Consider the following 24,844-nt stretch of genomic DNA (forward strand, 5'->3'; position numbering starts at 1 on the left):
CTGTGGGTGCTTCTCGCTAGGTGGAAACGAGAGACTTGAGAAAAGAAATAAAGACACAGAGACAAAGTATAGAGAGAGAAAAGCAGGGCCCCAGGGGGCCAGTGCTGTGCTTTCAGAGGACCCACACTGGCACCGGTCTCTGAGTTCCCTCAGTATTTATTGCCAAAAAGATAAGGGAGTAAATCAGCAGTAAGGCTTACAGATACACGGAGCTGTTACATTTTTCCAGTATCGGGCAGGTGACAGATGTTTTTCTTTTACTGAGATTTAAAGGAATGTACTGACCTTCAAACCAAGCAGGCCTTGAACATTTATCTAACAAAGCACATTTCTTACAGCCCAGAATCCTTTCAACTTTAATTAGCACAGCAATGTTTCTAGCAAGGACAAGATTGGGGGTAGAGTCACAGATTAACAGCATCTCAAATATAGAGCCGAATGAAGTCTCTTAAACTTACTTCTATCTATAATAACACAGTAACAGGCTAACCTATTTTTTCCCTACAAAACACCAAGAGCTGTTCCTTACTAAAAACAAGGGGAGGCTGTTCTTGACAGCTTGTTCCAATCCCCATCCCACAAAGCTTTTTCTTGTAATGCCTACCCCTGCCCCCCATAGCAGAGACAACCAGATGTCCACAGGGCTCATCTCTGTTCCTCTTTTCCCTGCTGCCCCAGAATTGGAGACCATGAGCCTGAGATGGAGCAGGGACCCCTCTTAGGGGCTGCCAGGCCCCCAAACATGGAAATAAAAGAAAATCTTGAGTTTCTTCAAGGGAAATTCTCGGCACCTAGCTAGCCCCAAGAAGTAAATGAGCAACTTGATAAGAAAGAAAGTAATAGTAGCTTAAAATAATAGTCAAAGAAGTTAGAGTCATCAGATGTTTGGCTTTCTATAGAAACCGAAGAGAACATCTTAACATATGTCTCTGAGGTGTTTTTCAGAAACCCAGCTAGATGTTTTACAGAAACCTAGAACCAAATGGATTTGCTGGCATGTAGACCTCAAATGAGGAGAAACTGAGGCCTGAACTCTGATTGACAGAGTTGTTTTTTTGAGACAAGGTCTGGCTCTGTCACCCAGGTTGGAGTGCAGTGGTGTGATCTCAGCTCACTACAACTTCCGTCCCCCAGGCTCAAGCCATCCTCCCCTGCCTCAGCCTCCCAAGTAGCTGGGACTACAGGGTGCGTGCTGCCATGCCCAGCTAATGACTATGTTCTTTATTCTTTATTCTCCACTGCCATAGAATAAAGGGAAATTCCAGGCACCTAGCTATCTCTGAGGACCTGGAGGAAGTCACATCCACAGGTCAGACCTTAACATTCCTTTCTGCTGAACCCAAGTTTTTAGACAAAATTTCCCTTCCCTAACCGATTGCAAATCAGAAAGTCTTTGAAGCCATGTATGACCTGTAAGCTCTTGCTTCCATATTTCCCACCTTTTTAGGCCAAACCAATGTATAACATCCATGTATTGATTTACAAATTTGCCTGTAACTTCTGCTTTCCTGAAATTTACCCCTGCCTTTAAACAGCCTTGCTTGTAAGCCATCCAGGAAGTTGAGTCTTAAGCGTGAGCTACCAAATTCTCTTTGCTTGGTGCCCTGCAAATAAACACCATGCTTCCTCCCACTGCACAATTTCAGTATGGATGTTTGGCTTTACCACTCCAGGCAAGAAGATCCCACTCCGGTTTGGTTACAAGCCCCATCAACACCCTGTGACCAAGGTTCTCCCCTTTGATATGGAGAAGCAGAAAGAGAAAAGTGCTGTCACCTCAAAGCCCAGACCAGAGCGTCCCTGCCTGGTTTCACTGTGTGACCCTAGGGGAGGAAAGTGGTTTGAGGGAACATAGGGCAGGAGACTGGCTCCTGGCTGGGTAGCCTCCTTGCTGTCTCCCAGATCAAGGGGCTCATTGTGTCACCCTACAAGTTTTCTGGAGTGTCAGTTCCAGCCTCGGCTTGGAGCTCTCTGCCTCACTGCAGCCCCAGACCACAGCACCTGCCTCCCCATTCCTTGACCTGTTGTACTAAGCCTGCCCTTCACCCAGGCCACTCCTGGGACCAACCCCATGGTCCTCAGCTACACTCCTGCTAAGGCCCCAAATCTCTCAAAGTTTGAGCTTGTTCCCCAGTAGAAAGGGTACAGCTGAGGCACAGATGAGGCCAGGTCATGGAGAAGATCAAGGCATGGGTCTGGACAAGGAATCTTAGCATTTTCTCAGGATATCACTAGGAACAACTTCCATTAGCTTAGTTGTCGGCAACAGATGTCCCACTACTTAGCGCTTGGGACAATTTTTAGGTAATTGTGACACCATCTTTGGGCTTTTCCAATAATCACAAATGATGGCAAAGCATAGCATTTGCCAGCTGGTAGAGATTTGAAGATGACGTCGTCCACACTCTTCTCATGACACACGTGGGAGCAGAGGCCAGAGAGGTGACGTGCCTTACCCAAGTCATCCCACAGCTAGCAGAAGAGCCGGGGCCTGAACTTGAGACTTAATCCTCAGGCCAATTCTCCATCTACACGCTCCTTTCTTTCCCAGAATTCTTTTTTCAGAAGATCCCTGGGCATGATCCACCAATTTGCATCACAACTTTGATGCAGGATGCCTTTTGATGGAGCAGTTACATGAAAAAACAATTACTTTAACCCTGGAACTGCAATGCTTCTAACTAAAATTCATAGAAACAGCTTGGTTTCTCCTGAGTCTTATGGGAGAACCAAGAAGGCAGGGTTGCCTTTGTGAAGCACAGTCATTGCTGAGTTTGCATTTGAAAATGAACATGCCAACGATTGCAGGCAGGGTAGGATAAACCAGCCTTAGCTTTTGAGGAAAGTGATAATATTCGCTGAAGTCCAGGGTGATTCTACTTCCTGTGCACAGATTTGCAGCACTAAAAATGCGTTATCTGTATTAATTCTTTATGCATATTTTATCAATGTCTATGTTTATTTTTTCAATTGCATATTCATTTATCCATCCAGTTGCAGGTACAGAATTACTACCACATTCCAGGATTGTGCTAGGCACTAAGGATGCAAGGATAAATAAGTGTTGTCTTTGCCCTGGACTCACTCAAATGAACTAACAGTTTAAAATAGATTAGAAAGACCACAGAATGTCAAAGCTGGCAGAGAACTCAGGGGCTCCCTAGGCCAAAACCCTCAGTTAGAATTGAGGAAACTGAGGTTGACAGAGAAGTCACCAGCCATTACTGAGAAGCCAGATCCTTCTCTTTTGGGACCACTTTTCTTTCCGATGCTGGCTACTTTCAGTAACAAACCATAATACCGAGAGAAGACAGTTTTAGGTTAAACCAGCAGGGCCCAGGATGGAGCAGGCTAGCACTTCTAGAACCAGGTGACACTGCTCTCCATCTGTGAGGGTTACAAGCACATATACTATTTTCCCCTGGAAACAGAGACCATATCTTGTTTGTCTATGGCCCCTCAACACTTTACATGACACGTGGCTGGCTGAGGGCCCTGAGTGCTGAATAGATGGCGTGGAAGGCAATGGGTAGATGCGTGCATGACTTTATGAGCAAGCATGATTGGAATCCCCTTCTGAATGCCTCCGGATCCCTGTACCTCCCTGGTTCCAGTCTTAACCTCTGGTGCTTCCGTGTTCAGAATGGGTGCTGTTCTCACCCACAGATTCCACCTGCTCCGGGTGGGAGGGGTGGGAAAGGTGCTGCCCCAGCATAGAGGCCACAGCTCGCTGTGCACACAGTGACTTGGGGCCTGACCCTGGATTGTATTGATTTGTGCTGCTCTTCTGTAGATCATTCTAGATCGCGGCCTTGCTAATTGATCTCTAAACGTGTATCGATCTAGCCTTGGGGACACAGACGTATTTCACCCTATCTCTTCTTTGGATGCAAAATGCCCCGAGGAAGTTCCAGACTGTGCTGGCAGGTGTGGGTCTGAAGCAGGCAGCATGGTGGGTGAGGGGAACCCAGGGTAGAGACGGGATGGGCAGGGACAGTCCAGGCATGCTACGAGTGCTCTCGCAAGTCTGAGAGGCATCAGTACACCTTCTTCCTCATTTCCTCACTGTCACATGGGCCTCTCAGGGTTGTTGAGCGGATCAGTGACAAAGGCTCTGTAGCCAGGCTCTCCTGAACCTCAATCTCCCCTCTATAAAGACATGAGACATGTCTATATAGATGTGAACAGACACTACTATAGGTTTTTGTTTTTGTTTTTGTTTTCTTTAGATGGAGGACTCTCGCTCTGTCATCCAGGCTGGAGTGCAGTGGCACAATCTCGGCTCACTGCAACCTTCATGTCCAGAGTTCAAGTGATTCTCCTGCCTCAGCCTCCTGAGTAGCTGGGACTATGGGTGTGCACCACCATGCCTGGCTACTTTTTGTATTTTTAGTAGTGACAGGGTCTCACCATGTTGGCCAGGTTGGTCTCAATCTCTTGACCTCATGATCTGCCCGCCTCAGCCTCCCAAAGTGCTGGGATTACAGGCGTGAGCCACCACGCCCAGTCCACTAATATAGTTTCTAAGAGCTCAAGATTCCACCCCTAGGATGATCTGGCCCCCCTTAAAGTGCCTGCCTGAGGAAATGCAAGACTACCAAAAGAGTTTCCTGTATGTTCCAGCCAACACCTGAAGACGGGGCCCCTGTCCCCTGGCCACTGTGGGAGTGCAGAAACCTCACTGTGATAAGCACCAGCTATCAAACCCAGATGGGTTTTACATGAACTAGCTCCTTTCTGCTTTTTGTAATTTTTCACTTCCCTGACTCTACTGAGTCCGCACTCTTCCCTCTCCCTAATCCCTCCTTTTCCCTTAAAATACCCGTCACCTCTGTACACATCAAGGTTGCATTCAGTTCATGCTGGACTCTTCCCTGCTGCAATAGTTATCACTGATTACAATCTGTTCTTATCACTGTAACTAGGGTCCAGCGTTGTCTGTCTTAGACATCAGATGTGGTTAGAGCGTGGCTCTCGACAGGCTGGTCGGGTGTGTGCCATGCTCACGGCCTGTGGGCATTGCCTTCCACGTGGGAAAGACCATAAATCATTGGCCTGACTCAGAAGTTCTGTCCAAGCCTCTCTGATGAAGATTAGCAGGGCCACCTCTCCCGGGAGGCCAAACTGGGGAATACGGAGAGAGCCGAGCAGACACAAAGAGACTGAGAGGCAGGGATGGTGGAATCAATAAGCCATGTCGGAGAAGAGGCCTCCCACTGAAAAGCTGAGCCAAAGGGCAGTGGCCCCCAGAACGGCTTTGGATTCCGAATGACCTTCTCATGCCAGGATCCACAAGGCCCACCTGAACTATGGGTCCTGGTCATCCCAAATCTCCTCGCATATCCTCATTACTTGAAATGACCTGGATGAGTCTCTGGTCCTTGGGACTGGAAAAGCCTGAGGAGGGCACCTGTGAATCCCACGCACCCGTCTGAGAACTGATCAGCTACTTGCCGCTGTGGGTCCTGCGGAAATTAGGAATTTGCACAGCGTCAAACACTGTTATGGTGATTCCCGTGGGGAGACAACTCAGGAGGGTGGAAAGAGGCAGGCTGGACTCAGGAGCAGGCTTGGAATCTGGCTCCACCATGGGCCAGAAGTGACCTCTCCACACCTCACCTCCTAAAAATGGGCATCACAGTGGCGGCTGGGAGCAACAGGGCATGTCAAGGACTTGGCACCTAGTGTGAGGTTTCATCATTGTGAGCTCCCACCCCTGGCCAGCTGGCAGTCCTCCCAGGAGCATGTGGGTCAGCTCCGAGGGTCCCCATGCTTGGGATGGCTTAGACACCCATGGGATGTATCCTTGAAAGCCTTTTTGCACCTGTAGGAAGCAGGAACAAAAAGGCTCATTCCCTGAATTGAATGCGTCTCCTCCTAACTTCCTCTGTTCTCCCCAGGGCTCGGTTCCTGGCTTCTTAGCGTATTAGAGGAGGCAGGACCAGGCCATCCGTGAGGCAGAAGACAGGCTCCTGCTGTCAGCAACTTTCTGTACATTGATGCAAACTGGATGTTATTCGTTAAGCAAGGCAGCTCTGGAATGGCCCAGGAATGCGATGCTAGGGCTGCGACCACGCTTGAGCTCCACGTGCAGACCTTAGGAATCTACTATGTGGGGATTCTCCTCTCAAAACAAACATTTCCTTGCTCTCTTTGCTTTGTAAATATATATGTCAGACAAGTAGGGTCCCAGGCAAAGCAGGCTGGGTCTCACCCCAGATGCCCCTGAACCTTGGAGCTGGAAGGGGCCTTGGACATTGGCCTTGAACCCCTCCCCTCTACTTCAAACACACAGATCCTCTCCTCTCTGTAGCACGCCAGACAGCTGCTCATCCTGCTTCTGGGAATGGAAGGGAACCCGACAGCATCTCTGGGGAATGCATTACAGGATTTTAAAGCCAGGATCTGGTTTCACTTACTCACCATGGCATCTCTGGACATCCCAGGGTTTTGTATCCGATTATTCCCTACCTTATTTTACACTGTGTGCTTGAGGATTCATGGCTATCATTGGGGTATGAGATGGGGAATAGCCTTTTCCTTCTTTCAGTGCAACTGAGCAAGCGGTTTCATTCCTCCGCCCCCAGCAGGTTTAGGAGGACTATGTAATGGCCAGTGGCTGCCATCTCTCAGAACTGGCTTCCAGGGCTGGGGTAACCTCAGAGCTATCTACTGCAAGCAGGGCTTGGCTACACTTGGCTCAGAGCCATCCCCAAACCCAGCGACAACACAGCCAAGTTCTGGGTACTACCCAGGATGGAGTTCAAGTCGGGCATAAACAGAGGAGAGAATGATTGTCTACTGAGGTCCCACCGTGCACAGGCTGGGCACTGCGCAAAGTGCTTCATACGTGCATTTGCTCATTTCTTCTTTACAGCCGCTCCATGAATTAGTTATTACAGCTCATTTAACAGAAGAGAAAACAGGCTCAGAAAGGTCAAGTAAAAATTTGCTCAGGGTCACACAGCTGCCACACGGCAGAGTCAGAGAAAAGGGCAAAGGCTTGTTATTTTCAATCCACAGAGGCGACTCTCAGGCTGAATACTTAAGACAAATATTTAATAACAGCCCTCTCCAAACATAAAGTGCTTTTCATCCATCTCACAACAGCCCTATGGGGTCTGCCAGATCCACTATTCTCAGGCTTAAGGGAATGAGTCTTAGACTGAAAGCAGTAGCTCCAGTCTTGACTGTATCTAGGAAGCACCTGGGAAGCTCTTGACACCCACCCGTGTGAGGGGCCAGTTTTGAACAATTCGTAGGTGATTTTGGTGCACAGCCAAGGCTGAGAAGCTCTGTGGGAGAGCATGGATCTGGGATCAAGCCCCAGCTACACAACTCCCTAGTTGTGAGGTCTTGTAAGGTAGAGAGACGTCACCTCCTCTGGGAAGGTTTCCCTGATTGTGGCCTCAGTATGTGCTCCCCACTAATGAGAAATCCTGCACTGTGATTCCCTCTTCCGTGTCTCTCTGCACTCCCCATGGGAAGCTGCATGAAGGCAGCCACCGTTGTGCATCCTTGTGGTTCCAGATAACATCCCTGCAGCAAACAGAGAGCCTGGCACATTCCAGCGCTCAACAGATGGTGTGGAATGAATGAGTGGGGCAATGAATGGATGAATGGGACTCACAGCATTTGAGGGGCTCTAAGAAAGGAGCTGGTCACTAACTACCCCAGAACCTGCTTGGCTGTGCACCAGAAGGGACCCAAAGTCCAGGGAACTGTGCCTCTACAGAAAAGCAGAGGGAAAGCCCACCCTAAGCCTGGAAGATTGCAGCTCCTTTATGTTTGTTTTTCCTGCCTTCCAGTCCCCCTGCCAGAGCAAAACAAGAGGAAAGAAAGGAGGTCGTGGAGAACAGAAATAAACACATGGGGCTGGGAAAATAGGCTCTGATTTTCTGCAGCTGCAGAGTAGAGCCCTAGGGATAATTCGGACCATCTGCCCATTAAGGAAGTTGAACTTTCATTCTCTTGTAAAGAAAGAACTCCGCGTGCCCCCAGCCGGCCTGCGGCACAGGGGCTCTGCTGAGGCTGAGGTGACACTGCTCGGCAGGAAATGTGATCCATATGGGAAGGACGGGGGCCATCCCAAAAGCAAAAGGATTTTCTGATCAGGCTCTCCTGGAGGGCATCGCTTTCAAAATGTGGTCTGGCCTGTGGGTGTGCTTTATAAAATGCTACTTCCTAATGGGAATCCGCTCTTAATATTTTCCTTTACGACTCTTCAAAGCACTTTTATTAGCAGGTGTCATGGGGTCTTTGCCGCCCTCCCCTAAGGTAGGTGGTGTTAGCCCCATTTTACAGGTGAGAAAGTTGAGACTCAGAGAAGGGGAGTGAGTGACTCTCTCCAGGCCACATGACAAGGCAGTCACGCCAGGACCACACCTGGGTTTCCAAAGTGCTGTGTCTCCACTTAGGGGTCACACGGGGTACTTGGGACTTTGCTGGGTAGAAGGAGCCACAGAACTATCTCGCGCATTGTCACTGCCCTGAGGATCGCACTGGACTTTTAAAAACCGTGACCTCCCCTCCTTGTCTCCCGAGCTGTGCTCTGGAAACGGCGAGTTTGCTCTGATTTTGCTATTCCTGGCTACCCAGTGCTCAATAAAAAGTGTGTCTGATCAAATAATAAATGAAGAGCTTTTCCTGCCCAGTCCTGAACCGGGAGCTCACCCCATCACAGTGGGAGGATGCCATTAAGGCCCAGAAGCTCTGCTTAGAGCTGGATTTGTAGGAATTTCCTGGGTGGCCTGGGTGGACAAGTGAGTACTGTTCTTTCTGAAGCTCCTGAACCTCTCACAGGGCAGTGAGAGGTCAGAGTCAACAAGCATTTAAAACCAGAAAGAGGCCGGGCGCGGTGGCTCAAGCCTGTAATCCCAGCACTTTGGGAGGCCGAGACGGGCGGATCACGAGGTCAGGAGATCGAGACCATCCTGGCTAACACGGTGAAACCCCGTCTCTACTAAAAATACAAAAAACTAGCCGGGCGAGGTGGCGGGCGCCTGTAGTCCCAGCTACTTTGGAGGCTGAGCCAGGAGAATGGCGTAAACCCGGGAGGCGGAGCTTGCAGTGAGCTGAGATCTGGCCACTGCACTCCAGCTCGGGCGACAGAGCAAGACTCCGTCTCAAAAATAAAAAAAAATTAAAAAAAAAATAAAATAAAAAAAACCAGAAAGAAATGCTGGAGAGCCAGGAGAAAACAGTGATGCTATGCGCCTGTTTCATCAGGCCTGCAGCACTCCTAGCTGTACACCCTGTGGGGAGGTGCTGACATCCGTAAGGCACCCTTCTTGAAGGCTCAGATTCATGTGCCCAGGGCTAGTGGACCTTCCTGGGAGGGTTCTGCCATCCCCTCCCTGCCCTAGTTCCTATCCCAGTTCTCCTCCTCCTCTAGGTTCTAGGTCTGAGTCCCCTTTCTGGGATGATTCTCCACCTCTGCACCATAAATCCTCAAAGGTTGGGACTGCCTTGAGAACCAGGTTTACCTCTCTCTAACTCTAGGACCTTGGGCGAGGAATGTAACCTCTCAGCGTGGTTTCCTCCTCAGTTAGATGGGATGATGACATACCCTAGAGTTATTCTGAAACATGTAGGAGCTCAGTGACTGGGTAGTCGCCTGTCAATAGTGTTGAACTCAATACAACCCCTGAAGATCGTGGTGGGGGACCCAGGCACCATGGCAAGTGACTTTTCAAGCCTCTGAGTCAGCGAGAAAGCTAGCCATATACCCCTCCTGCCACCATGGCCCCAAGACCTCCCAGGGAGGTTTACTATGGCTTCGCCTGTCTCTTTCTTCCATCTGAACTCAATAAAAGTCTCCCTAAAGAAAAGAGGCTGAGACAGGGCACAGTGGCTCACACCGGTAATGCCAGCACTTTGGGAGGCTGAGGTGAGTGGATCACGAGGTCAGGAGTTCGAGACCAGCCTGACCAACATGGTGAAACCCTGTCTCTACTAAAAGTACAAAAATTAGCCGGGCATGGTAGTGTGCGCCTGTAATCCCAGCTACTCAGGAGGCTGAGGCAGGAGACTCGCTTGAACCCGGGAGTAGGAGGTTGCAGTGAACTGAGTTCGCACCACTGCACTCCAGCTTGGGTGACAGAGTGAGACTCAGTCTCAAAAAAAAAAAAAAAAAGAAAGGAAAAAGAAGAGGCTGAAATCCAGCCCCAGGGGAAGTAAGTCCAACTAGATAGCTGGCCCCAAGCACCCTCCAAGGTGGCTTCCATGCCAAAGGACAGGGGGTACCTAGGGCTGTGAAGTTCATGTGGTGGCAGTGAGAGCTGATCCAGTGACATCAAAGGCTCCCGGGGACCTCCCGGACTCAATCGGCAGAGCCCGCAGCTGCATTCACTCCCAGCATAACGGGAGCTCGGGGTCATGGAGATTAAGGACAATTCCCAAGTTTGTTTGAAATGTTTTCTAAACAAACAGTCAAACCACTCTTGGTTTTCATGTGCATCTCAACATAAAAACTTTTCTTTGTTCAAAACCCACATCAAAGATCTCAGCGTCATTTCTTTCACTGGTTTTCGTAGATGATTCCGTGTTCACCTTCGTCTGATGTTGGTATTACTAAGACAGTTTTCTTGCAGGGCAAATCCCCAAAACCACTGCATGTCTGCCAGGGGATTGGGGATGTACAGTCCCTGGTCGGGAGGGAAGGGCGGCACCGCAGGCTCAGCTGCCTGTGTAAGCAGAGAAGTGGAGACAGAGCAGGCAATGCACATACAAAGAATAGGGATTAGGCAGCAGTCAGACTGGTCACCTCAACTTACGCGTGAAATGCCCCCACTAGATAAGGTGTCACAGCAGCCAAGCCTCCCAAGTCCCACGCACTCACCTGGCTGCTAAATCTGAACATAAACTCCACACTGCCTTGTTTATTTTCTTCCAACTAGCAGTTCTTCCCAGGCTTTGGCCCTGGTTCCTGCCTTCGGTTAGCATATATCCAGAGTACAAATATTAGTGGCCCTGTTAATGACTTCTTAGGATTCCTGGGAGGGAGGATTTCATTTCTCCTTGCCTAAGCATTTTTTCCCTGCCAGGGCACGGGCTCAGCTCTGGTCTCTCTCCCTCTGGCCAGGGATGCTGAAAATACCTTTTAAAGAGATGAACTTAATGCAGCAAGCTCAGCTGTCCCTGACTCGCAGGCGCCTCTGCACATCCTTATTTTACCACCTGACTTCTTAAAGGGGCCAGGCCTTTAATTTTTCCAGGTCCTCTTGAATGTATGTGAAGTCATCAAACCACTCACAGCATGGATTAATCAGAATGGAACTGTTTTCTGCACACAGCAGTGCAGAAGCTCCCGTGGAAGGGGTCACTGGGAGCTTTTAGGAATAGTCACTGGATTTGTTTTTGGAAGGTTTAAGATGGGATCTTGGCAAACCAGAATGTCTGGAAGGCCAGATCTCATCCTCTGCACAGAATAGGGGAAAAAAGAGGAAATTGTGGCCGGGGAGGCTAAGCGACTAGCCTCAGGGCCACATAGCCAGTGAGGTGAAAACAGGACTTGGATTTAAGGTTTGCTACTGTGATACTGATATAATAAGAAGTATTTGGTCTTCATCTCCAGCTCCCAGCCAGAACTCCTAGAACTCTTGTAACTTCTTAAGTGATAAGAGTGACAGGAGCGTCTCTTGTGAGAATCTGCTTTTTGTCCCTACTCCTGAAATAGCTCTGGAGCATCTTTTCAAAATTCATAATAAGCCCCTTCCAACCATACCTGAGTTTGGGTGGGATCGAAGGATAGGGGTGCTGGTTGTCGGGGAAATCAACCACGTGATTAGAAGGTTGGCCCATTCAGCCCTACTTGGAAGTGGAGAGGGGCTGCAGATTGAATTCAAGTAACAATGGCCAGTGATTTAATCAGTCATGCTTATGTAATGAAACCCCCATAAAACCCAAAAGGACAGGGTTCAGAGAGGTGCGGTGCTGAGCACATCGAGGTACCTGGAGGGCGGCATGCCCAGGGAGGGCAGGGAAGCTCTGCGCCCCATCCCCATACCTTGCCCTCTGCATCTCTCCCATCCATCTGTTCCTGAATTGTGTCCTTTATAATAAACTGATGAACCTAACTTTTCCTGAGTTCTGTGAATTGGGTTCTAGCAAATAATCAAACCCAAGGAGGGGGTCTAAAGGGAATCTCCGACTTCCAGTCGATTGCTTAGAACTTCTGGAAGCTTGGATTTGAGATTTCATCTGAAGTCAGCGGCAGCCTGTGGGACTGAGCCCTTACCCTGTGGGGTCTTCGCTAACTCCAGGTAGATTATGTCAGAATGGAACTGAATGGTGGGACATCCAGCAGGACTTAGGGCATTGGTCAGTGTGCAAAATGCCTGCATAGTTGGGGTCAGCCACTTGGGAATGAGCAGGGGAAATGAATCTTCCTTTTTGTTGCTCCACACCAGCGCTGCTCCTACAGAACTGCATACAGTTGGGGTCGCATCTCCTCAGGAAATGTTTCTGAAAAACAGGATTTGCTGGAAGTGGAAGTGCAGACAAGAGAAGGAGCAGGAGCAGAAAAGAAACTTGGATTTGGAATGTGGCCTTTCCCGGGAGGAAGGGTCTGTCTACCACGCACCAGGCATTGGTCGCGTGCAAAGGGCCATCAGGGACAGCCGAGGCTCTGCCATTACAATCCTGTGGATGGCTTCCTAGTGCCCAGAGGCTCAAGCCTAAACTCCTGACCACTGCAAGGCCCTTGGTTATCCCCGCGTTCCTTTCCAGCCTTATTTTTTGTCTCTTACATCCCAAACCCTTGCCGTGCTGTACTATTTGGGAGGATCAGACAATGCTATGCTGTTTTAAGCATGGTTCTCTTTACCTGGGACGCCTTCAACTTCCACATCCACCTGGTGGACACGAACTTACTCTTTAAGACTTGGGTCAGCTGGGCACGGTGGCTCATGCCTGTAATCCCAGTACTTTGAGAGGCCGAGGCAGGCGGATTGCCTGAGGTCAGGAGTTTAAGACCAGCCTGGCCAACATGGTGAAAACCCATTTCTACTAAAAATACAAAAATTAGCCAGGCGTGGTGGCATGTGCCTGTAATCCCAGCTACTCTGGAGGCTGAGGTAGGAGGGTCGCTTGAACGCAGGAGGTGGAGGTTGCAGTGAGCTGAGATCGTGCCACTGCACTCCAGCCTGGGTGACAGAGCGAGACTCCATCTAAAAAAAAACCCCAAAAAATGAAAAACAAGGTGCAGTCACTGTGTCTCTCCATGCCTGAGATAAGGCTAACTTTTGGTGTTCCCTTGTCCTAAACAGATTCCCCTGGGCACCTGGTACAGCAAACTCTAGGCACAGGGATGGGAGAAGGGAGTCCAAGGACTCCAGAGGACTCTTCCTCCTTGATTGTAAAACAGGAACAGAAACATCTCAGCAGCTATGGGGAAAACTGTCTAGAAACTTCCTCCTCCGATCATTCATTTTGAGTTTACACTGCATGCTGGGGTGCCCACTGCTCCCCTCTTCCCCAAACTCACTTCCCTAAATACTGAAAACATGCACAAAGTGTTAAATATTTTTCAAGTGCTCTAAGCTATGAATGATAACCATCAACAAACTCTGGTTTAGAATTCACCCTGGTGTCATCTGCATATTTTGTTTCCATGTGAAACCAAACTGAGAAAGGTTTTTTAAACAATCCAAACTTATATCCTGCTTTAAATTCATGATGTGGGACTTAAAAAAACTGAATTCTTCACCCACCCCTTAGTTGCGAAAATACTATTTATTTTTCCTGCAAATGGACCATCTACTCGGGTAAAACAAATGTATTTCTCTCTTGAGATGTGTATACGTAGCATTTCTTTCTTTCTTTTTTTTTTTCCTGGCCAAACTCCCAAAAGCCAAACATGTCACGGAATGACTGATATCGTCCTTGACTGAAGAAAACCTTTATCTCTCATCAAGCAGAAATCAGGACATCTGGATTCTAGACCCAATTTGGCCATGACCTAGGCTGGGTGATTTTGGGGCTCCCTCCCATCTGTCTGTTGCTGGTCTCTGTTGTGAAAACCGGTGGGGTGGGGTCGGGCGAGAGAGAGGAATGGGTCTGAAACCCATCCAACCCTAAAATCCTATGACTTCAGATCAAAACATGGGTAAACAATGGCAAGATTTTTGTTCTGAAAAATATTTTAATGTGGACTCAGATGGGTCCTGAGAAGCCTTCTGTGGCATGCCCGCTTCCAGGGAAAAGCCCCAGCTCCCACGTCCCAAGTGAAGGGTGTCTGCCGTGTTTTCTCACCAGTCCCTTTTGCCCAGTCTCATCCCCATCTGCTGGAACTTCAGGTCTTTGCTGCTAATGGCGCGGGCTTCGGAGGTGTTTGGGAGGGTTTAAAGGCCTCGGGGTTACCAGAGGCCACCCTGGTTAGTGGCTCTTCCTGCACGATGTTGGCTTGTGGAGGAGGGTAGCTCTCTGGTGTTGCAAACGCTTTTTTCCCAGCCCGTAGATCCTACGGTGGGGCTTCCCAGGGTGCAGGGAATGACTAAGAAACCCTCAGACACGGGCACCATGTCCGTCAGAATTTCCACACTTTTCTGAAAGCTGAGCCTTGACTCTCCCCCACAGAGCCCGGGTCTCAGGGATATGGTTAATGCCTCTGGGACTGGAATTCCCTGGAAACATAAGCAGGAGGCTGAATACAGCTTGGTGTTGGTGTGGTCAGAGCAAGCGGGCGGGCGGAGGCTGTGGGAAGACAGCCCGCAATGGGACAGACACAGAGCTCAGCCCCCAATCGCGACGACTGTTCCCCTTCAGCCCCAGGGTCCTTATGTCTGCATCTGGAGCTACCAGTGAAAGAGGGGATTACTTGGGGTTTTAAGGAGCCCGGCCCTACTGCCCAAGACCCGGGGCCATAGCTCCCATCCCAGGGTCGGGAAGTCAGGGACTGAGGATGGTGTTCAGCCTCGGCCCTGGCCTAAGGACGTTAGAAGTCCGTCCTCCGCTACGGGCCTCTGAAAATGGAAGATGGAGGCTGGCCTGCCAGTTTCTTTGTTCTGCGATTCCTCTGGGTCTCCCAGGGTCCTCCGCATGTTGTGTAGAGCTTCCTGTCCACGGAGTGGTCTCTGCTCAGCCCCTTCGCCTCCCAGTTTCACTGCCCCTGGAGACCACTGGGGGTGGGGTCTTGTCAGAGAGCAGGGAAGAAAAGCTCAGCACTTTGTGCAAGCTCAGGCTCTGGGTTCTGTCTGAGTTCTGGGCGGCAGCGAGGGTGTAGCTCTTCAAGGCAGGAAAGAAAGCCTCAGTCCCTGAGGGGAGGCCGTCCAGAGCTGATGTCACCTCTTGCTGTGCAGTCAAGAGGCCCCAGGGCCAAGTGGATGGGGTGCCCTTCCCCCACGCGTCCCCACCCATGGCCAGGGAGCCCTGCAGCCCTGTGGCTCTGGCTCTCACCTCCCCGCACCATGCTCTGGCCTCAGGGCCCAATCCCAGTGCAGAGTCCACCAGCCTGGCCCACAGGAGCAAGGTGAAGAGAGACCACACATCCTCCGCAGCACGGGGAACGCCCTGCTGGCTCGACCTCCTCACGGCTCTCTCAAGTCTGCTGAAAGAAGAGCCGCCAGAGAATTCCTGACAAGAGCCCCTCTGGCATGCGGGCAGTGTTTCTGATCTCAAAGGCCATCTTTCCACACAGTTCCTCCCTTCCTGCCCACCCCCATCAGGAGTCGTTTATTTCTCAGAACTGAATGCCACGATCCTTCTCGGCTACCTTGGCAGCATTCTGTCAGAAACCAGTCAACAAACAGAGCAGGGAAAAACAGCACCCCGAAGATGACATTCAGGACCCAGCCCTTTAGACAAAACGGATCAGATCGGGTCTACTAGATGGCCCCATTCAGTCAGACACACCCAGTTAAGCAGCCCTTGAAAGGGACTCTAGAGAATGCTAGAAGAACTGTGAAGCTCACAGATGACCTTGTGGACTTTAGCACTTCAGGTGGGCTGAGTGTGGGAGGTCCAGAATCAGCCTGGGCACTGGCTTTACTGCGGACAAGTCCATCACTTTCGAGGACAAGGTGCTGTCACCTGCCTTGCTCCTATTTGATCCTGAATCATGCCTCAGGGAGGGGAGGGCAGAGAGGAAGCAGGGGCAAGTTTAAGTGTGGGTGGTCCTTGGGGAGGCCTCTTTTCGGGAGTGAGGTCTCCTTCTGGTCCTGCACAGCTGCGACGCAAGTGTCATTTGAAGGGCCTACTGCGCCATACCACCCTGAGTGTGCTTGATCTCATCTGAAGGACCTACTGAGGCCAAGGAAGCATGAAAATGACAGACCATTCAGCTGTAGTTTACATCTCAGCTGATACGAGCAACTGAAGAGAAGGCAGTTAAAGTGTCTGATGTGTACTGCATGGCCAGGAATAATCCTGCAATGATCTGGAGGATTAGGCAGGCACCAAGAAGTGAGCCAAAGTTTCATCATATAAAAATGTTAGATGGTGTGAGAAGATCAATGAATGAGTAATTAATAATTTTTATTAGTGGGTGTGTTTTGCGGGTCTTGGCCATTAGTGTTCTTAGAGATGAAGTATAACAATAATTTTTCATGTCATTAGTCATGGTTATAGTCCTTGTGGGAATAATGGCACATGCTATATTTTTATTAAGTGTCCTTTTGGTTATAGGGTTTGTAGGTTTCTCTTCAAAACCTTCTCCTATTTATGGAGGCCTATGGCTAATGATTAGTGGTGCTGTGGGTTGTGGTGCTGTGGGTTGCGGTGCTGTGGGTTGTGGTATTGTGTTGAATTTCAATGGGGCTTTTGTGGGGCTGACAGTCTTCTTGATTTATTTGGGTGTCATGAGACCCCTTTCTATGCGCAGCTTGTGACTCTGCAGTGGCCCCAGTCCCTGAGTATCCGGGGGGGAAGCTATAACACAGAGACTCTTTCCCCAGGCCCCATCCTCCCAGAGACAAGACCGGAGCCCACATGCCAGAGGCAGTGATATTCTGCTTGCGCCCTCGCATGGGACAGAGCCAACTTACACCACATGCTGGGTTTGGGGATTTTTCTTTTGCTGCTTTTTCAACTTGGCTAGGAGACTGCTCATTCTTCTCCGGCAAGTCTCCAAGATTCTACATGTAGCACTTTGTGGGGAAAAGTAAACCCTAGAAGAGTGGCACAACTAAATAAGCGGATTCCCTTGTCAACATTCTAGCAAGGACTGCATCAGAAAGACGTCCACTCCTAACCGGGTGGTCTGCCGGATCGTGAGCTCTCCAGCGTCACTCCTCCATCAATGGCAAACGGGGAAAACAAAGGCGATGCCACTTTGTCTCTGCACCTTTCCCTGTGTAACACCCAGGGAGGGGAGGCCTTTAACAAGGTCAGTAGCTGAATTTCTGCACGCACCTCCGATGATTTTAGGAAGTGTGTCTGAGTGGGTGTATTACACAGAATAATAATCACAAACAGGTACTGAGTCCTCATCAGGTGTCCAGCACGATCATAAGCACTTTACACAGATTAACTCATTCAATTCTCACAACGACCTTATGAGGTAAGGACTCCTGTTATCCCCATTTTATAGATGAGAACACTGAGGCACAGAGATTATACCCAGCTGGGCTAGTGAGCGGCCAGGGGAAGCCTCCAGATCCATGCACACAATCACTAGGTTTATGACTCCTCAGGAAATGTGGCCAGTGCCCCTGGGGTCTATCAGCATCTCTTGCTAGACCAACAGAGCCCTAAAAAAGGTAGGGAGCCTCCTTTGACACTTGAACCCCAGCCATGGCTCCAGCCTCTGAACCTCCAAACTCATGGAGCTGCTCGGGAGACAGCTAGCCCTGTGCCAAGACCATATCCCGGGACCCCAGCAAAATTTCCTTACTGGCATCCCCGACTCTGTCTCCTTTCTCTCCTTTCTCTCCTTTTGGGCCTCGGTCACCTAAAACAGAGAAGGAAAACTGGCATTAGAAATGGAAACAAATCCTAATTGTGAAAAAAATGGTACCTGCAGGAGATTGATGAACTCGAGACCAGAGAAACCCTCAGGCGGGAGCCAGCAGCAACTGAAGAGCCCAGCAGGCAGGAGAAGAGGGCAGCCAATTCTGCCATCTGCCCTGGGTACCCCGAGAAGGACGAGGCACGGGTGAGAAAATCCCACCCCTTCGTAAAGAACCAAAGAGCAGCCTCTACCAGCACAGCCTCAAAGAGCACGTGGAATTTTGCAGGAAAAAGACAAGTCAAAGATACTCCTATTAAACACTCGGGGTTTTAGAAGTCCACATCCAAGTTTGTTCTAACGAGCCCAGGGGAAAACAAGGGAGAGGGGGCTTTTGTTAAATAGGGGGAAAGGCGGGTTCTACGTCAAGCAGGTTTTCTTGTGGGAGAGATCATAAAACGTAAGTGTGAGACACCAGGGAATTGTGGCATTTCCTTCCCAGGATATGGCTAAAGGAGATAGATAAAAGAGGATATGACCTCTTTGGCCAGCTGGCATCTCCCTCTACAAAGAAGTAGAAAATCCTGGCACCACTCCCTGGACATTAAAATGACAAGGGACTTCAATTCTAAGGACCTCCAGGAAGACATCTGCAAATCAAAAGCCCACGGGCATGCTGTCTGGTGAAAAAAGAAAGCCAGCAAATTCCAGGGGAGAATGCCCAGGATGATCTAAGACTTGAAAAAATAAAAAATAAAAAAAGGCAGCCATATACATATATAGGAATGTGCTCAGAAAACTATCTGGCAGGGTAGGCTCCAAAGCACTGACAGTAGTTATTCTAAAGAATAAGAGCTGGGGGAACTGAGGGGTGGAGACTTTTAGCTTTATGAACTTCTGTGTTGTCTAATTTGTTTTGTTTTTTAAATTATTTATTTATTTATTTATTTATTTTTGAGACAGGGTCTCACTCTGTCACCCAGGCCCAGGCTGGAGTGCAGTGGTGCAATCTTAGCTCACTGCAACCTCCACTTCCCGTGTTCAAGTGATTCTCCTGCCTCCGCTTCCTGAGTAGCTGGGATCACAGGTGTGCACCACCATGCCCAGTTAATTTTTGCATTTTTGGTAGAGACAGGGTTTCGCCATATTGGCCAGGATGGTCTTGAACTCCTGGTCTCAAGTGATCCTCCTGCCTTGGCCTCCCAGAGCGCTGGGATTACAGGCATGAGTCACCTTGCCCAGTCTCTAATTTTATTTTCAACAAGCATGTGCTGCTTTTACAATCTGTTTTAAAATCAACTTTTTAAAATGGGATCATAAAAGAAAAGAAAACCTCAGCCTGTTTCATCACCGACCAGAAAGTAAAATAAAATTTATCAGTGATCCAAGATCAAGAGATCACCCTAGACACGGGGTGGGAATGATTAGTAGTACTTTTTTCTTAGTTTTCATTTTAACAAGTGAGGAGTAGAAAGCCTGGGGAAAGAGCATCAGATGTCCTCATCTTCCGCAGTGATGCTAGGAGGTTTAGACAATATTGAAGCGAGCATGAAAAGACTCGTAAAAGTAGGTTCCCCTAAAAATAAACATGGGGACTGCCTACAGGAAGAAGAGCAAATCAGAAAGAACATTTTTGGCACTGTAAATCTGAGAACTGAATTAAAGTTGTAAATCCTGGGGGAATAGAAGAGTATAGAGAAGGTCAGGAGTCTGGCAGGACTGGGGGAGGAGGGCTGTCCTGGGCCTGCAGCCCTGGTGTCTGCCCTGCGGGTCACCTTGCTGGCTTTCTCTGATTACATCTCTGGGCTGCAACCTATCATAACAGTCCCTTGTATTTCTACAAGGACTTTAGCATTTGCACACATACATGCTTGCTCACTCCTCCTGACAGACCTGTGAAATATATACCATGAGGATTTCTAGATTTGTGTGTGTGTGTTTTGTTTTATTTTGTTTTAGAGATGAGCTCTTGCTCTGTCACCCAGGGTGGTGGCACAGTCATAGCTCACTACAGCCTCCAACTCCGGGACTCAAGAGATCCTTCCCACTCAGCCTCCCAAGTAGCTGGGACTACAGGTACGTGCCACCACACTCAGCTAATTATTTTATATTTTCTAGAGATGGAGTCTTGCTGTGTTGCCCAGGCTGATCTCAAACTCTCGGGCTCAAGCAGTCCTCCTGCCTGGTCCTCTCAAAATGCTGGGACTACAGGCAAGAGTCACCACGCCTGGCTGAGAGTTTCTAGTTTTTAGAAGAAAAACTAAATGCTTTAACAAAATGAAGCGACTTGCACAAGGTTTCCCCGCTGGTCCATGGCACAGTGAAGATGAGAGTCCTGGCCCTCCACGCCAATGCCCACATGCTGCCTGGGACTGGTGGTGAGGCTCAGGGAAAACTGAGGTTGTTATTACCTTTGAACCCACGCATGCCCATTGGTCCTGTGGCCCCCAGCTTCCCATCATCGCCCTTGGGCCCGGGCAATCCTGGGGTACCTCTTTCCCCGGGCAGACCTGGGGAGAAAACAGACAAATGGCAGAGCCTCAGATGCAGAGCAGGAAGGACCCTCAGAGGTCATCGCAGATTCAAGGCTCAGCCTCCCCCACACATCCTCTTTTAGCCTTTGTGTCTGGTTTTTTTCTGTTAATCTAAAGATGCCGCCACAGCAGAGTCAAACAGGTCCACACGGACCCTCCCCATGCACACCCTGCATCCGTCAGGCTCGGGATCCTCCCGTTAGAAAGGTCCAGTGCTGTTGTGAGTGACGGTAGCGGTGCCTATCCCTTTGGGGGTGTTCCTTTGCCCTTGAGCATGCTGGAGATTTAGAATCAGCAACACTTTTTTTTTTTTTTTTGAGACAATATCTCGCTCTGTTACCCAGGCTGGAGTGCAGTGGCACCATCTCAGCTCACTACAACCTTCGCCTCCCAGGTTCAGACATTCCTCCCACCTCACCCTCCCAAGTAGCTGGGATTACAGGCGCACGCCAGCACGCCCAGCTAACATTTGTGTTTTTAGTAGAGACAGGGTTTCACCATGTTGGCCAGGCTGGTCTCAAACTCCTGACCTCAAGTGATCTGCCTGCCTTGGCCTCCCAAAGTGTTGGAATTACAGGCGTGAGCCACCGCACCCGGCCTAGAATCAGTAAACACTTTTTTGAGCACTTTCTGTGTGCCAGGCCCTGCTCTGGATGCTAAGTATCTCATTTAATCATCACAACACTGGGAGGGATTATTCTGCCTGTGTTACAAATGAGCCAATCGGAGCTCAGAGAGATTAAGTAAACTGGCCAAGGTCACATAGCAGTGTTGGAGGCAGGATCTGAGCCCTGCTCTTGCTGAAATAAAAGTTCATGGTCAGTCAGCATCACTTCATGCTGGATCAACAGGGCTTACAGGTACTTAGGGAGGGGGGTGGGTGGAAGAAAAAATAGCTTCTCATTTTATTTAAGGAAAAAAAAAAAAACAAACAAACACAAAAAGATCCCTTCCCTTGCATACACACAGGGAGGTATAGCAAAAGGGATTGGAGGCGAGGTCAGTAAATGGATGGCCTGCTGCCGATCAAACCCCAGGGCTCTTGGCCATGAGGCCCCTTGGCCACCTCCTGCGGTGACAGCACCATGCAGAGCCAGCATAAACAAGTGCTTGACCGAGTGAGAGCCCTGGCCCCCATGAGGCCTGGCCTAAGGCACAGTTATCTCTCCAAAGCAGAGCACCCTTAATTAACTGACTAATTGTTCTTTCCTGCTTGGAAAGTGAGTTGGTTTGCTTTGGGTGTTTTCTGGGACTTGGAGAAATCTGTCTCCCAGTAATGAATTATTCCTCTAGTCCTAAGGTCCAATGACTGGAAGAAGACGGGTTTCTCAGAGAGCTGATTGGGTTTCCTCCCTTTCCCTCCTAATACAACATATCCGTTCCCAGAGTCCAATAGCTCCGCTGCCACAGAATTCTTGATTTAGCACAAGCTGTGCCCCAGGCTCCCCATCTTATGATTCCCTAAGGCAGAAAATGCAGTTCCAGAGCCCCATGAGCCCCTGAGCAGCCTCAGTGCTGACTTTAGGGAGGTTCCCTGAGAGGGGAAGGCCAGGAGTAGAGACTGGGCTGGGATTTCTCCTTCCTCCAGGCACTGTCTCCTCTACTGTGTTTGCAACGTCTTAGAGATTTAGGAAGCAGAAGGTTTGGGGCTATAATTCCTAAAATAAATAACCGGGCACCTTTCTCCCTCTGTTTCCTTTTCTTCCATCACTCAGAAGACCACAGTCTCCCAGCAAAATGTTACACGCAGCACAGGCTCAGGAAAGGACAGACTGGCCGGCAAGGTACAACGGAGGAACTCAACAGGAGCTTTGGAGACAGTGAGTCTAAGAAGAACCTTGCCTTTCTAGAAGGCCCAAAGTACCTTCCCCACCAGCCACTGGCTCTTCAGGGCTGTTGCTGCGTGCAGCAGGATGGGGAGGGGAGGGATCAAAAGGGGAAGGGATAGGCATTCATGACCCATTCGTAGACCTGGGCAGGGTTGGCAGGAGCCATGGTGGGGCGGGAGGGTGGCAGATGGCTGCTGATCAGGAAACACTGATGGGATAGCATCTTTGAAGGGTTGGTCTGAATCTCAAAACATCTCCAACGCCTTCTGCACACTCTGCTCACACAGACCCTGGCTCCTGGGCTGGGAAGGGGCTTCAGGGAACTGCAGGCCTGTACTGTACCCTTTTCCTTCAGATTGTGGCACTTGCTAAGAAAAAGTATGTGCTGCATCCCATCGTGACACCAGCAACGTCTTAGTCTCTTGTTGGAACACAGCGTTTGAGGCGTTGAGGCGGAGTCGACTGGGTGCTCCCCTGGGGAGCCCTGGCATTTATACCATCAAGAAAGTAGGTAGCAGAGATGGATTGGGGGTCTCTCCCAGATCCCTCCCAGGGGCATGCCCATTACCTCGAAGTCCAGGCAATCCAGGGATGCCAGGCCTGCCTTCCTTTCCTTCATCCCCCTGATCACCTTTGGGTCCCGGTGGCCCTGGAAAGGCAAAAACAGTACTGAGGTTAGGGGGTTGCCTTCTGGAACAGGACCAGGTCATCTGTAGAGGAAACAAAATGTCCTCTCTAAGGAGAGGAAGGGACAGCATTAGCTCTGGAAACTCACAGGGAACCCTCAGCCCAGTCTCAGGGGGCATCAGGAAAGGCTTCCTGGAAGAAGTAATATCCAAAGTGAACTCTCAAAGAGAAAGAGGAGTGAGCTAAGTAAACAGAGGGTTGAGAGAGTGTGCTATGGACTGAATATGTGTGTCCCCTCCCAAAACCATATGTTGAATCCCTAATCCCCAGTGTGACAGTTTTAGGAGGTGGGGTCTTTGGGAGGTGATGAGGTTTTGATGAAGTCATAGGGGTGAGCCCGCATGATGGGATTAGTGGTTTTATAAGAAAAGACACCAGGGAGGTCTCTCTCTCTCTCAAATAGACACAGCAAGAAGGCAGCAGTCTGCACACCAGGAGGAGAGTCCTCACCAGAACCCGGCCCTGCCACACCCTGATCCTGGACTTTCAGCCTCCAGAGCTGTGAGAAATAAATGCCTATTGTTTAAGCGGCTCAGTCTATGGTATTTTGTTGTGGCAGCCTGGGCTAAGAGTGAAAAGGGACAGTTCCAGGCAGAGGGAACAATCCCTACAAAGGTTGACAGTGAAGACAGAGATACGTAAGCCACAGTGGGATAAGAGGTGGGGGACACACTGGGATGAGAAAGTGGAGCTTTTAGAGACTCGGCCTGAGTGTTGGACTCAGCCCCTCCTGAGGGCACCAGAGGCCACAGAGGGGCCTGAGAGAAGAGCTCAATCAGATTTGCACATGAGGAAGACGGCTCCGGCTGCAGTGTGGAAAATGGGTGGGAACAGGAGGGAGGCTGAGGCAGAGCTTTCAGTCCAGCCAGATGGGATGTGAGACCCCTGGATGAGGAGCACGGCCATCAGAGGGTTGTCAGGGACACGAACAAAAGCTGCTTAGGAAGTGGAAGAGACTGACTTTGGTGAAAGCTGGGGAGGAAGAGGCCAGAGTCATGCTCAGATGTCTGGCTTTTGCACTTGGATGGAAGAGAGGTTTCTAATCTTTCCTGAGTGGGGCTGCCCTCCAGGCTGGGGCTCCCGCGTGCCAGGGATTCTGTCATATGTGATTGGATCCAGTCCCCATGACAATGCCGTGTGCTGCAGTTACTCATCTGAGACCACACAGCCGGTGAGTGAGGCAGCTGTGGTTTCAACCCACGTGACCTGCCTGTGTCCACTCTGCAACACCCACGGGTCTAGACGTCTCACCAGTTACAGAATCTTCTTGCCAGCCATGGTTGTACCTGCTGTTCCCAAGCCAGTGAGCCCATGAGCCCTCCCTGCCAACCTCCTCCAGTCACTACCAGCTCTCAGGTGACTAACTGCCCCTTCCTCACAAAACCCTCTCTGACCCAGCGTGCTGAAAGTTGGTGTGAGTTGCTTGAATGCATGTGCTTGGTGCCATTTGACAAGTAATCTCACCCTGCCTTGTCCTCTTGTCATAGTGATTGTGTCCCACCTTTCCTAAGAAAATTGCCAGCTCCCCGAGACAGGACCATACCTTTACATCCCTGTACCTGCTGTGAAGACCCAGACTCCAAGCTCTCACCTCGTGCTGCTTTTCAAGAGCAAATGAGGACCATGGGGCCTGGCATGGTGGTTCATGCCTGTAATCCAGCACTTTGGGAGGCTGAGGAGGGTGGATCACCTGAGGTCAGGAGTTCGAGGCCAGCCTGGCCAACATGGTGAAATCCTGTATCTGTTAAAAATACAAAAATTAGCCAGGTGTGATGGTGGATGCCTGTAATCCCAGTTACACTGGAGGCTGAGCAGCAGAATTGCCTGAATCTGGGAGGCAGAGGCTGCAGTGAGCCAAGATCATGCCATTGCACTCCAGCCTGGGTGACAAGAGTTTCACTCTTGTCACC

At 49.9% G+C, this 24,844-nt stretch overlaps 1 protein-coding gene across 1 annotated transcript in view; it reads right to left on the reverse strand.

Annotated features, from left to right (window-relative positions):
- The window catches only part of SCARA5 (scavenger receptor class A member 5), a 124,378-nt gene that overhangs the window by 17,484 nt on the left and 82,050 nt on the right, over positions 1-24,844 (reverse strand). Inside the window, exons 5-7 of the mRNA XM_023216804.3 lie at positions 22,816-22,896; positions 20,296-20,394; positions 17,831-17,887 (exon numbers count right to left, since the gene is read on the reverse strand). Of these exons, the coding sequence (XP_023072572.1) occupies positions 17,831-17,887; positions 20,296-20,394; positions 22,816-22,896 (237 nt within the window). The remainder of the gene's footprint in view (positions 1-17,830; positions 17,888-20,295; positions 20,395-22,815; positions 22,897-24,844) is intronic.

The sequence above is a fragment of the Piliocolobus tephrosceles genome, chromosome 7 (genome assembly GCF_002776525.5).
Source record: "Piliocolobus tephrosceles isolate RC106 chromosome 7, ASM277652v3, whole genome shotgun sequence".
In the NCBI taxonomy this organism is placed as follows: Eukaryota; Metazoa; Chordata; class Mammalia; order Primates; family Cercopithecidae; genus Piliocolobus; species Piliocolobus tephrosceles.